The 14356-nt window shown below is 44.2% G+C and overlaps 1 protein-coding gene across 4 annotated transcripts in view; it reads right to left on the bottom strand.

Moving 5' to 3' along the window:
* Nucleotides 1-14356, bottom strand: part of SMAD9 (SMAD family member 9) — a 43703-nt gene continuing 29347 nt past the window's right edge. For 3 of the 4 annotated variants that reach the window (XM_064440976.1, XM_064440974.1, XM_064440975.1), the window contains exons 6-7: nt 11783-12039; nt 1-7370 (exon numbers count right to left, since the gene is read on the bottom strand). In XM_064440976.1, the coding sequence (XP_064297046.1) occupies nt 7227-7370; nt 11783-12039 (401 nt within the window). In that variant the 3' untranslated portion in view covers nt 1-7226. The remainder of the gene's footprint in view (nt 7371-11782; nt 12040-14356) is intronic. The other variant, XM_064440977.1, reaches the window with a different exon arrangement.

The raw sequence follows: 14356 nt of genomic DNA, 5'->3' as shown, positions 1-14356 counted from the left end.
TCAGAAATATCTTTATTAACAGTAAAACACAAGACGTGAATAATCCCTTTTACAATAGAATAATTCCAGCCAAAGAAAACGGAGTGTGTTAAAAAGTGTATTGTTCAAACATCAGACTAAATATGTTGACTTCAGAGTGCCTGAAATCAAATGCAGTAGGAGGAATGCTTGTGAAAATGTCCATGCGATTAGCAGTCGTTGTATCTGTGATTCATGGTTCTTTTCTGCACCAGACTGATAGCTCATACTTCACACAAAAAAACCACACCCTGCTCAAATCCACCATTTTGGCCCCTTGACTGCATAGAACTTTGTAACCTTTTGGCTTCATTGATCCACACAAAAAGGCCTGTTTCTCCACTTTCTTGTCTCACTTCTCAGCCCAATTTATATCACAGAGCTGATACCGAAATGATGGATTAAATTGCTAACACTGATTTATCTGCAGAAAGTATGCTGTGGTACTCGTACTTAGTATTATAAATAATTAAAAACTCCAATTGCTTGAGTAAAGAAGAAAATTTATCTGAATGTGCGTTATCTCATCAATGTGTTTGTTCCCTTGCTCTCTTGTTTGCAAAGCATCTCATGGCCATTGAATTAATAAGATGTAGCACACACTTTAGCATCAAAAAACCACTTTGAAACATGATGTGCTCACTACTGTGAAAGTGCAAGGGGTCAGACTTTACTGAGTTTTTTCTAGCTTTTCTTTGCTGATGAGGTCTGTATTTAAAATTATTAACTGGTTGGTCTATTTCTTCCTATGCTATTCATATGCAATATTATTTGAATACTAACATAGAATATAAAATAGCAGCATCCATGGATAATAAAAACACTACGACTGAAGATCTAAAAACTGTTCACGATTAGCTGCAAATGTTCACATTGGCTATAATGGAAGAGTAGCTGACTCTGGAGGACATAGTGGTTATGTCTACCTTGCATAAGAGACACAGCCTGCAAATAAGATTCGTTATCTGTACAGGCACCAAGTTTGCAAGCATGGCCCAGGTGCAAGTGGAGGTGTCCTCTCGATAGGACTTTCAAACGTCTCACCTCCCTGGCAGGAAACTGTGGCATCAATATGGCAATGTAACTTAAGGCACACCGGGGCAAGCTGTTTGGAAAGCCCTGGGGTCAACAGGTAACAGGATCCTGGCTGATCCTGGCCACTCTGGAGCTTCCTATGAGTAGATGATCAGTACAAACCAAAGGCTGTTTTGTGCTGGTGCACAACATACAGAAGTGTCTGTCTGCATTAGAGACGCGAAGCAATTTCTCTCTGCTGATCAAAGACTAAATACCCACTCAGGCTTTCTGTACCTTGCAGAAAGGTACTCCCAGAGGTGCCATTAAGAAGCCCCATTTTGGTGACTGCAATGAAGCCTCCAGGTTGAGAAGCTTTCTATTCGCAGATCTTGAGACTCATATAATCTCTCTCCCTGCCGCAAGATGGGGTGACCTGACCTCTTGGTCTCAGGAAAGGACACTTGTCCATTCTTAGTTCCTGTTACAAATGTTATTCCATTGTCAGGAGTCCCTGTGAAGGCTCCTGCTGATTCCATCTTCCTTTGGGCACTGCAATTTCCCACCTGTGCATGAAGTGAGTTGCTTTGTTGCAATTCCCAGGTGGACACTCTATATAATCCGTGTCTTTCCATTGTGCAGTTTCTGTTCAGACTGAAGTTTTCTTTGGGGAGCACACACTGGATGTGCTTACAGTGCCCTTGAATGGTTGCCCAAAGCGGAACTCCTCATCAGTCCTGCAGCAAGGCAGAGGGTAATCTTGCAAGTGCAGTTCCAACTCCCTGGACCACAGGGGCCACCATTTTCCCCATCGTACTTAATGGCTTACTCAGGAGGCTGGTGCACCCAGCCAGGCTGTGTGTATAGAAGCACCAGATCAAGGTCTGTGGTACTCCAAGCTGCTCATAAAACAGGTTTTGATGGTTAGGTTAGATGTGAATGTAAAAAGCTCTAGTGAACACAGTGGCTGCCCAAGCATGTACTGCCTTCACACCTCCTGCAATGACCACTGAGCGTATCTGGTCATATGCTCCCTCCTCCCCGGTCCCTTCATCCTCTCGATGCACCTCTGGCTACAGAAACCAACCATGAACTAGAAATCCTCTAAAAATCTTCTCAGCCCCATCACTGGAGTTTCCACTCACCCAGAAGGGCTTGGGCTCAGCTGTTCAGGTAACAGCCTGCTCTCCAGGCTTCTCCAGAGCAAGGAGCGCTGGCCTTTGTTCTTGGAGATCACATGGGACGTTACATTCGGTACATTTCTGATTATATAAATCTATATTCTGGGCAGCACTTCTCAACTTTGAAAAATGGTATTTAATTACTCTACCCTATGACTCATTAATCTTTCTTTATCGTGTTTGGTTTTGGTTTTACTAAGTTAGGTTATGGGGAGCCAGGAAGAGAGGTGAGTAGTAGAGGGGATGTAATGTTTCTTTCCTGGGCTGAGCACCATGTAGTGCTCAAGTATTCCTGAAAGCTATAGCTGCACAGTCTCTCATGAGCCAAGCAAATTGGCCATAAACTTGAGACCCCTTCAAAGTGACTGAATTTGATCAAGCTTCTTTCTAAACTGTTTCCATCCAGCCAAGAAGCAAACAGTCTCTGCCTGAGCTGCCTCTGTAAATCCAGCTGTTTGTGCAATGCCTTAGTCGCTGGTGAGGCTTTCTGATTGGCAGCATTTATAGGCAAAGGTGAGTGTTGTAAGCCAGGAAAAACAAGGGCAGATTAGATAAAGTAACAGTCACAAATAGCTGATTTTCTCCATCTTAAGAGTTGTGTGGTGGAGAAGATGTTTACAGAGAGAGATGTTTGTAGTGTTGATTATATTCTGAGGGAACATTAGTACTTCTTAACTCTGCGCTGTACTGAACTTATGCAGAAATAGCTGAGGATAAACATGCTTCATCCTGAAACTATCTCTGCTATCAGAGAGCACCTGCCTGTGGTGGCCATTTATGATTGAATCTCTGCACAGACCCACAGAATAATGTAAACTGGAAGGGATCTCTGCAGGGCATCAAGTCTGACGCCCTGCGCAAGGCAGGCACCTCTCGGAGAGGGCTGCTCAGGGCGGTGCAAGTCTTGACACGGTACCTGCTGGAGACACGGAAGGAATTTCCTTAACAGAACAACTCAATGTTACTTGGGGCCACAGTTCCCCTGCATGTTGCTGATACATTATCCTTCTGACTGAGCACAGCAAAACATGAAATACTCATGAGGCGAAAAGATTCTTGTGGCGTAGCCTTTGATGGGGAGGCAAAGCACATGCTGCACTTCTGAATGCTACAGCTGCTGCTATACCGTACCTGAATCAGCTGCTACAGTGCAAGGTCATGGCACTGAGCCCTCAGAGCAGCAGTGCCGCTGAATGGCTCCATGCAGTCAGTGTGCCAGATTTGCTTCCATCACCTCTGGATGCAGATGGCACATTAACACTGGTGCTGCTGAAGAACTGGCAGCAATTAAGCAGTCTTCCTCTCTTGGCTACTTAATAGGAAAACATGTGGTCTATGTACCATCATGAATGTGCTTTATGCCACTGCCTGATCAAACTCCCACCACTGCCTGCTGATGCATGGTACTCCTCCACAGAAACTTTCAAGAGGGTTTGAATTGTTGATGGCTCAAAAAAACATTGAAAAAAAATCTGCCTTCGACTAAGTAGTCTCGCCGTAAGTAGTTTTAAATCTCTCAGGAAGCCTATCTCCAAAGCTTGAGTATTAATGAGTGCATTTAAAGGCTTTAAATTGACTACAGGTTGATAGGTTCATGAAGACCTTTCAGTAGAAAATATCTCCTTCCAAAATGGGGAGACATTAAAGTGAGATACAAAGTTACATTGCTGTAAATTATGAGAAACCTGGATTTTCAGCTGATCCCAAATCACATAGTAGAGAAGCCTGCAAGAGAGACTTTGTTCAGAAAGACGGAAATAAATGGTTTATGGGCCTTACTTTTTATCACTGCATCTGGACAGGGATCATCTTCTTATTTACTTGTCTGCCTCGTCCACTGTTACCACTTCTCCCTCATGATGTGAGATCTCCCCTTCTCTTGGGAAGGAGCTGTCAGCTGCTTTGTGTCTGTGCAGCATCTCATACAGTGGACTAAGCCCCTAGAAGCCATCAGAATAGGAGAGTTCACACAGTGATACCAGCCATCCCAAATGCTAACATGGCTGTTGGCTTTGATTGGCCAGAACCAAGTGCTTCAATCAAACCTTCAGCAAATAGTCAAATTCACTGAAATTCATCTTAGCATAATGCAGACATTTTAAACAGGTCAGAAGAATCATGCTCCAGAAATGTCTCTTCACTTACTAGTAGGGGAATATTAAGGTGACTGTCTTTAATGAGAAGCATGTGTGGACTGCACTGAAGCCAAATCCTATTTGTATGAGGACATACAGGAAAGGAAAAACTGCTCCGAATTTGCCAACTTCCATTTAAACACAGACATTGAACAAGCACAATTACTAGGCTGGAAAAGCCACCGCATCTTCCCTAGGACCCACCTCAACTACTTTTGGATATGTCCATCGTAGCAGTCCACATCTGAGCTAGTGACCCTGAGTTCACTGGGAAGACACAAGCATGCTCAGAGCACTATGTATTTCACCTACTTGAAATACCTGCCTTATGACGAAATGAATGACGCCCCTGAAGAACCTGCTTCCTTTCACTGGCCATCCAATTTTCCTCTGCAGCATCGGCAGGAAACTGGGTTCTGGAGCTGCCCAAGAGCAGGTGCACCTCAGATGTCCCCCTTTGCTCTCTGCAAGGAAGATGGTAACGCTGGGAGTGTCTAAAAGGAACCCCTAGGCTCCTCTCTGTATTAGGAGGGAAGGAGGTTTCAGCCTAAAAGGCTAGGAAGAATCTAGGATAAAGGACAGAACTGGATCCTGGACAGGAAAGGTGATTTTCTCTGTCCTTAGCTGCTACGAAAGCAAAGGGATGAACAACATGAAAAGCACAGAGGAATTACCAGAGAAAAGGTGTAATAAACATGCTAGAAACGGTGTTACCAGTACTTCAGTACAGTGACACTGATGATTGAGGGAGCTGAGAAAAATATCTTTTTCCAAACTGATCTCTCTCAAGTCTACTAAACAGTAAATGGCACACCTGGAATTTCTGTGTAACATTATTGTTGGATTTCATTGCTGCAGGAGACTGTAAAGCTTTTCCTATCCCACAGTGGCACTGCTGACATCAAATGGTGACACAATAGGGTTCTTTGCATTTACAAATTTCCTATACAACTTGCTATTACTGCTCAAACTTAACAACAGTTTATCCTTCTGTGCCCTACAAATTCTGCAGGCAGTTGAAGATGCATTCAAATGAAGTAACCCTGCTAGTTTACTGATTCTTCTGCTCTGTTCATAATTACCACCCCACAAAAGGTATTACATAGCATCTAAAACACACAGAGATCTCTCCAGTGAATGTTATTTGATTTGCATATGTGATGTAGCTGAAGATTTCAGGCATCCTCTTCTAATTATGCAGTAAAATGTGCAGCACCAAATATTGTGTGAGAAGAAAAGACACATTCTGTAAATTTATTTTTTTTTCTCAGGATACTTCTGGCGTGTTTTAAGGAGGAATGAGATTGGAGAAGTTATCACCCTTTCCATCCCTTAAAGCAAAAGAATTTTCAGTGGCCTTTATGCCTGGAAAGAAAAAGTCCTCTACTCTTTCAGCAAGGTAATGGGGACCATCAAAATGTAGTAAGTTTCACCTGCCTCTTCAGAAAAGGCTACCAAGCAAACAGCATTTTGTAAGGCTGACTCTGTTGATGACAGTATGGGCAATAAGTTTCCCTGCTTACAGAAGGACCACAGACAAGGAGCTTTTAAAAAAAATTCTGCGCATAGATTCACTCTTGGCTTGTTCGTGGCTTGCACTGCCTCACCATCCTCTGCAGGCAAGGCAAAAGCACTGCAAATGATGAAGCCTACATCTAAGATGAGAACCCATCCATGGGGATGTATGAAGTGACTGGCAGGGAGCCCCCTCTGTCAAACTCAAGCGTTGCAGTCAGATCCTGAGGACTGGCCCAGCACAGGGGTGGATGTGGCTGACTCCCGCGTCCTTCTCACTGCACCCTGTGAGTGTGGGGCTTCCTGTACCCAGTACAAAGACTACCCCAAGATGAATGATAAAGTAATTATTCAGTTCGTCAATGCACACTTCATTTCCCTTTTCTGAATCACAGTTCAAGTCCCTTTTAGATGTACCCTTGATATCAGCACAGTAGTCTAACTACAGACAGTCCTAACTTTAAAACAAACTACATCAATACTGTATAATGGATAGGATTCAATTTACATGCCAGATACATATGCAAGTATGTATGTACTTCACAAAAAAGCACTGGAAGTTAGTTAGTTTTTAAACTTGTAGGCATATCTTTCAAATTTTCTTTTTTTCTTTTTCTTTTCCTTAGGAGCTTGTTGCTTTTCAGTGCAGCAGTACTGTACGCTACTGCGTTAACAGCATCAGACTACTCGGATGTGTCCAGAATGCTCTGATAAGGCTCCAGTGCTGAACGCGTCCCGAGGGCTCTGTCCTCCTGCCAAATCCTAGGGGAGACAGGGGTGCCTCAGCTCCTCAGAGGATCTGTTGTCCCATCATGCTTTGCAGTACGGAGACAGACTGGAATTGCAGTTTAGTCCTTCAGTTCACTGGATAAAAGTCATCTCTATGCATAAGTCCTGTGCACCACCTAAGGTCCTCTTTTAGACCTGAAATTAGGATGTAAAATGGATATAAACGGTGCAGAGATCTGACTTTGGTTGCCTGCAAAGGGGTGAATTTCACCTACTAGGAACAGCTACAGCCAAGTTTCTGAACCCAATGAAAGTGCTGAGAATTCGCACCGTTTTACTGGCTTGGCTGAGGAATGAAGATGCTCACAGGAAATGTTTGACACTTTTGCAGGAATTTGGCTTATTTTGTACTAGAGAACAGATATGCTATACCTGAATTTCTAAACTTATTGTACTGGCATCAGAGTAACTAGAAACCACAAAACGTAGCATGAAAAAAAAAAAAAAAGATTAGACTATATATAGATATATTTACATCTACATACATCTACATATAGAAGCTTCTGTTCACTGGAAATTCTATAAGCCACTGCCTGCAATAGCATCCATCCTAAGGGAATTTTAGAGATGATTCTTAAGAGACTGAGGAGATGGGGTTATGAGGTGAGCCCATCTGTGTCAGCACCTTATCGAGCCATTGCAATGGTCCATGCAGGTGGATCTCAATCCAGCAGGGTGTGCTTGTAACATCTTGGCGATGATACTCTGCTCCCCAGCCCTATAAAAGCATCAAAAGACCAAAAAGTGAGATTTAAAAAAAACAAAAATTAAAAAAAACCCCAAACATTAAATCACAACCCAAGTGCTGACAGTTTAACACAACTACACATAGTCCATCACCCAAGTTCCCAAGATTTAATGCTTTGTCCTAGGATAATTTTCTTTAGAAACTTTGCTCCTTTTTAAGGTCATTGTTATCATAGTTATCAGGGACTCTATACTATTGAATTAAAAATGCTCAGTCACACTTCCAGGCGCTGAGACCAACTGGCACGGAAAGGCCTGTTTCCATGCTTGGCTGCCTGCAGACAGCCCATGGGGAATGGTCCCTGCTGTTCGCACCCCAGAGGCATGCCCAGGAAAGTCTGCCAGACTGCTGTCTGGCACAGACGAAAAGCAGGCCAGGCCCTGTCATACCACTTTAACAGGAACTGGGAATGATCCTGGGCATGGCTTCATTTATCCATAGAGATGCATCCTATGAGTCTGAGACTCTAGAACTCCTAGGTATTTATCTGAACCTCTAGGTATTTATCTGAACCTTTGGAAACTTCCAGCAAGGTTCCTATGTACCATACCTAACCTATGCATAGACATTTTCCATAGGTTTTTGTATCCTTGAATATGTCCTCTTTTCCCACAGGAGTTCCCAGCTGTCTGCTGTGGGAAGTCCTGCAGCAATTCCTCCAGCTCTTTTGGGGAGATAAGGGATATGGAGCATCTGACGGAAGATGGGGATGCAGTGCTGGCAGGGAGAAAAGAGAACCAAAAGTCCCTGCACCTCTAGCAGGCACAGTGTCTGCTTGTTAAGCAGGCAGCCTGATTTCACAGCAACACAGACATCCAAGCCACAGCCCAAAGTCTCACAGCTCATCGCCAGTCTCACTGCCAGAACTGAACTCGGATTCCCATAGGGCAATGTGTAAAAATTCAGTCCCACAGCAGGATGAGGGTCTTCATTTGTGTGCCACTGATCAGAGAAGCTGAGCCTTACCTATCATTATGCTAGTCAGGTTGGTTTATGTGCTTGTCATGAAGAAGGGGCATGAAGGCAAAGCTTTATTAAGATTGATGCCTGCCAAAGGTACCTAAATTTTAGAGTGCTGAACAACTCAGACAACTGTGGCTGCTAGAACCCACTTCTCTAGACAATCACCTGCAAAACTAGGATCAACACCAAAACTAGATGCCATAATAAGTGGTCTGGATAAAATCCATTTCTACTTCATGAAGAAAAAGGGGAAGAAAGCAGAAAAGAAAGATATGGAACCACCAAAGCCCAAAGAGTACTTTTAATCAGGCAGCATTTTTCTGACCTGCAGAGCATTTATCAGGCTAGAAAGGGCCTGTGTTCACACCTCAGATTTATGTTCTGGAAACATTTGCGTAAAATGCCACTCTTTAAACCAGTGCAGTCAGGCTTCTGAGTTTGTGAAGTCTTAAATACTCAGCTGCAGTGAAGATACAGCGCCAGAAGGGCAAGTGTCTGAGGAGTTGGTGCACCTCTCTTGACTGGCAGGACGGGAAATCCAGAGTAATAGGAATTACAGGTTGCAAGCACAACCTGCCCGATTTGGAGGAGCCTGGCAGCATGTGCAGGTGGCTGGCCATCTCCCTCTGCTGGCAACTCCCAAACACCCACCGTGCTGCTGTCTCAGGCTGCTGGCTGGAGCTCCCATCAGGGGCAATGCCAGGAGGACAGGACCCCCTGTGCCTCCCATACATCACTGTCGGGTGGCAGGTAGCTTCCTTCATCCCCGGGGCTGAAATAAACCCAGAGGTGGAACTCTCTTAACGAGAGAATAAAACAAGAACAACTTGCAAAGCTGTGGTGGTGTTTAGAGCAGCCAGTGGGAAGAGGATACCGATAACCCCACAGGGAGACCAGAAATGCGCCTTCCGGTATGGGGGAGATCAGCCATGGGGCCCTGCTGCTCCTGCCAGCCCTTCCCACCTTCTGTGGGCAACAGTTCTCTCCAGCCCAGGGTCCAGCCATGTCCCAGAGCACTGAGCTGCCTCACGCTGGGGAGCACGCCAAATCTGCTGGGTTATCCCCTTAGCCCCACCACCTGGGGAAATGTGGGAGGGAGGGCACTGGGTTCAGACCTTGGCCTGGAGAAATTCCCAGTCTCTCCACTTTGCGCCTCATCTGTGGAGAGGCGACAACAGCCATCCTGCTTTGGTTATCAACAGCGCTCAGCGGATGGAAAACCCTGTCTGTTCTTACTGATGATACACTCACACTTGCCTGAGGGTTGAGCTGCTCCCAGCTGCTCTGTGGGTACACAAAGGCTATCAGAGGGGAAGGACCTTCACTTCCCTCTATCCCATGTCCTGCCTCCAGATGATACAGTCCTGGCAAGTTTCTCATGTCTTCATCCCTACACATCTCTGCCTCCTAGCTGGTTGCTCAAGCTTTGGCGGTGTAGGAGGCAAGGTCTCCAGACCTTTGGCTCTGCTTGCCCTGTGGGCTGTAGGCAACCAGCAGCATCTGGTCACGAATCAGGGGAGAAGCCAAAGGACTGCCCTGGCCCCAGGGGCTCTTGGTGTGTGGCTTTGACAGACAACAAGCTCCTCTGTGCACTGCATACTAACACCCAGGGGCATTCCTGTCCCCAGACTGAACACACCAGGACTCACACACTGGGAGAGAAATAATTTGTGAAGACTGAGTACAGGAAAGGGATTTTACAGGCCAGGAAAGAAGAACCTAGATGACATTTGCATAGCCATTTTCCAAAGGTCATGGGAAAGGGTTCAAAATAACTCCCTGCACTGGTGTTCTGGTGCCTGAGGCACTATAGTGACTGCTATTGTTTCAACAAATCAAGGTGATAATAAGGAAGCAGTGTTATTTAGTGCATCAACACCACCATTTCTGCTGCCATGCTGGGCATGGAGGCAGATAACACATCAAAGAGATTGCCCCTGAGTTCCCGAGATAATGAAAATATTGCGTAACTGGCTACACTGCCTTTACAAACAACATGCCCATTCATGTCTTCCATTAAAGAAAATGCTGTTTGTTGGGTTTCTTGCTTTCTTTTTTTCCCCCTAATCCTCGTGTGTGAACAAGATGTCAGTCCCTTCCCAAGAAAAAAGCAACAGTGTGGTCACAGGCAGAGAGATTTTGGCTTGGACTCTTGGGAAAAGTTACAGGACACCTTGAAGCTCTCAGAGTTAAGGAGATGGGTCCCCAAGGATGGCTGGAAAGAGTCAGAACAAGAAAGCTGCGTGGGACTCAACTCATCTGCTTTGCAGAACACAGGGGAAGTGGGCTTGAGCCTCAAGCAGTTTTATAGTATCTTATATGTGAATTCAATCAGCTTGATTCAGTCATTTGTATAGAACCAAATCTGCAAGACAAAGGGATATGCTCAAGCCACTTCTTATGGTACCTAGCAGGACCGACTTGCTTCTAATGGTGCAACTTCTCTATTTGGCAGGCTGAACATTGCTGCCAGCTCTCCCCAGCAGTACTACAGGAAACCAGTCTAGCGCATCTGTAAACAGTCTTGAAATACTCACCATTCTCTGGTGTTTAGATGCTACAATAGGCACCTAAGTGCTAAAAGGAGTTGAGATCTCATCCTGGTAAGAAGGCCATTCAGAAGACTTAAGAAACTCCCACAAAGACTGATACATTGCATACAGAGAAGTCCGACTGCAAAGTTCTGATATGAAAGACATGGAAACAGTAGTGGCTTTGGTGGCCTCCTGTCTCTTCCAAACAATAGGGGGAATGTCAGATGTTCTTTTGGATTTTGAATTCTGCTTGCAAGAAGCCCTTCGGGTAGTGTGGCTGGCCAGAGTGAATGTCATCAGAAATTAAGACAATCTCTTGCCAGGGATCAGACAGATAGCAAACAACAACAATTCCCAGGAGGCTCCATGGGGGCTGAAGGAGGACCTGGTGTTTCTTGACTGAGACCACACATACCAGTCTACAGTAATGCTGAGACTGTAAACTAGTTTAGAGACATAAGGACATTCTTTTCAGATCTATGGCTCTACCAAGCTCTATTGCAAACCAGTAACAATAGGAGAGATCACAACTGCCTAAGATATGTGCTACAACATTTACATGTTGCTAAGCCCCTCTAAGTTGAGGTCTTTATGTAATCAGTGGGGGAACATCAGTCAGTCTCTGCTTATTTTGAACAAAAAGACTAGGGAATACCTAATTTTTGGAATTTAATAGATTTCCACGTTGACCACAAAAGCTACTGATTTTAAGCACCTAGAAGTTTAAGGCAAGACTGAAAAACAGGCAGTCTGAATTGCTACTTGCAAGTTGGGTGTCTAAATCCCCACTTGGGAAGGATTTGATAGAGTCTAGTTTCTCACCAAACCTAGCAAGTTATGGGATCTGCCTTTTCAGAAATGGAAGAGAAAAAAAAGAATCCTTACTTTAACAAAGCTCATTCGAATAGTACACATCTTGGTCAGCTCATACACCACTTCAAAACCATGATTGACTGACTGGGCAAGCAGCTGCGCGAAGAGCTGGTTGTTGAAGATCTTGAGGCTGCAGCCACTGGGGATCTTGCACACAGTGGCTGGGTGGAAACCATGCTGGTAGTTACAATTGCGGCTTTGCACAAAAATACTGCTGTCACTGACACATTCAGCATAAACTTCCCCACCGACATAGTAAAGATGAACACCTTGAAAAAGAAAAATGTGTATTATTTCTCCATTGTTCACAACACACTTTGTACCAGTAGTTCTGTATCTATTTTACTGGTGTGGGCATGCAAGCCCAGGGTCATTCCAGGAACTCAGTGCCTATACATTGCTTTTTAAAAGACAGTAAACTGTGTGCATATCCATGTACCTGTACAATGGACCCACCTACCTTAAGAAGAAATTGTCATAAACGCTATATCGAGGTACTGGTCTAAGAGAACAAAGTCTTGGCACATGATGTTTTTCTTTGTTTCTCAGTGAAGGTTGGTTTACTTCTTTAACCCAACATCATAGCACTTTATGACAAGACACACACACACACATATATATACACACACATAAATATCAAACATATGTCAACCATATACAAAGCATGGATCAAAACTGTCAAGGAACTGACAAATCTGTTACACATTACACATCTAAAAGGATTTTCACTGTTGAGCACATGCATGCTGACCAAGACACACTTCATTGCACGCTATTTTTTTACAGAAGGATCCTATCTCTTGCAGTTTGAACGCAACATGGTGTGTACTTAAAATAGCTTTTCTGTATTTTACTTTACTCACCACATCAGAACCATGTATTTGCATTTACATGATGTGACTTACTCATCAGATCCTGTTCAAAGCGACCTTTAACAACAAAATGACTGATTTTTTCTCTGGACTTCTCAGTGCCCAAGTGACTTAACCAACACTAACTCTCAAATTTTTACCATGCCTTGGGGAAATGAAGATGGAAGTGTTTCTATCCATTCAAAGACTCTGGTCACCCCAGGATGTCTGCTTGCATGAAAATATACCTAAGTTGGTGGGAGAATTTATCTTAGCTCAATTCAGCAACCTTAAAGTTAGGGATCTTGTGTAAACTAATTGTGTAGGTGCTTTCACTAGTTGATAGATGATGAGAGACACTGTGACTGGATGATTCACTCCATCTGCTACACAGTGCAGGCTCACAGCCAGCTCAAACTGACGGAAGTCTGTGCAGGTAATGAAAAGGCTCTCTCGTTCCCTGCCCCTGCTGCTTCTCCCTACACCTGCTTTCATCCTGGCAGCAAGGCTGGGGACTCGGCAGCCATCCAGATTGGGGGACTGAACTAGCTAATAAACTTAAAACCAAACCAAACAAAACAACAGAAGATTTGCAGTTTTTGCAGTGATATCTTCCTCAGTGCAAGGGTGGCAATGGGGACCCAGACTGCTTAAACATGAGCATGAAACCACACCCTGAAGGGGGGCGAGTCATCCTGTGAAGATGCTTAGACATACACCCTTCCCATGGCTAGATTAGGTGAGATGAACCCCTCCCATGGCCAAGAGAGGTGGAAGAACTCAGTTCTTTGTTCTCATAAAAACCACCACTAAATAAAAATAAAATCCTCCTCTCTATTCCCAGGTACAAATGTACAAATGCACATGTTCACAGCGTCTCAGTGGACTGCCTGCAAAGCTAGTGATAACTATGCTTTAATAATTCAGTTGTAATTAGTTTTATTCCTGTTGTCTTTCATACAAAAAAGACTGGTTACATATTCCCAGTCTGTTCATCATTCTGTGGTCATGACAGCAAGGGGCAGCAGCACATCCTTAGGACAAAACCAGCCTCTAAACAGAAGTGGGAAAGGCTCGGGGAAAAGCAGGTTGAGTGGGAAAGGAATCTGGGAAAAATACACTCTCCCATAGACTTCCAAGGTGACTCAGACGGGAACCTTAAAGTCTGTCTTCAAGCCATCACTTGACTTTTACTTCTATGCACCCACGAGATCTCAAATTAAATGTGAGTGGCAGGGGGTGTGGCTCGGAGCTCATGCTAGTATTGCGCTGGGAACATGGCTGAGACAAGAGCTCCGTTAGACCAGGCGTCAGCTCCGGTCCAACTGCACCAGACATTCTGGGGTGCTGCACCTTGTGACTGCTCTGACTTGACCTAAGTCTCCTTTCCCTTTGGGAAGGACTGAAAACATAACTTTCTGAAATTAACAGATAGAGTGAGAACACTGGGTAGGGAGAGAAGAATAAGGACATAAATGTTCACCACATTTCAAATCTTCAGGTGTGGCTACTGATTTAGGGTGACCACGCTTCTGGGTGCTAAGGTGAAAAATTTTAAAGGCTGGATTTTCAGAGTATATGAAGTAACTCAACTTCTGAAAAAAAAAAAAATGCTTTCAAAGGCATTGCCCAAACTGTGTACTACAATAACAAAAACAGCAAAGTCACTTCTGAAAGCAGAGGCTACAATTTGCTTTTTCCTTGCGGACTTTTTAAAAGCAATAAATACAGCAGT

This window comes from Phalacrocorax carbo, chromosome 1, assembly GCF_963921805.1.
Source record: "Phalacrocorax carbo chromosome 1, bPhaCar2.1, whole genome shotgun sequence".
In the NCBI taxonomy this organism is placed as follows: Eukaryota; Metazoa; Chordata; class Aves; order Suliformes; family Phalacrocoracidae; genus Phalacrocorax; species Phalacrocorax carbo.
The sequence above is the reverse complement of the archived record's forward strand: the minus strand, read 5'-3'. Positions and strand labels throughout refer to the sequence as shown.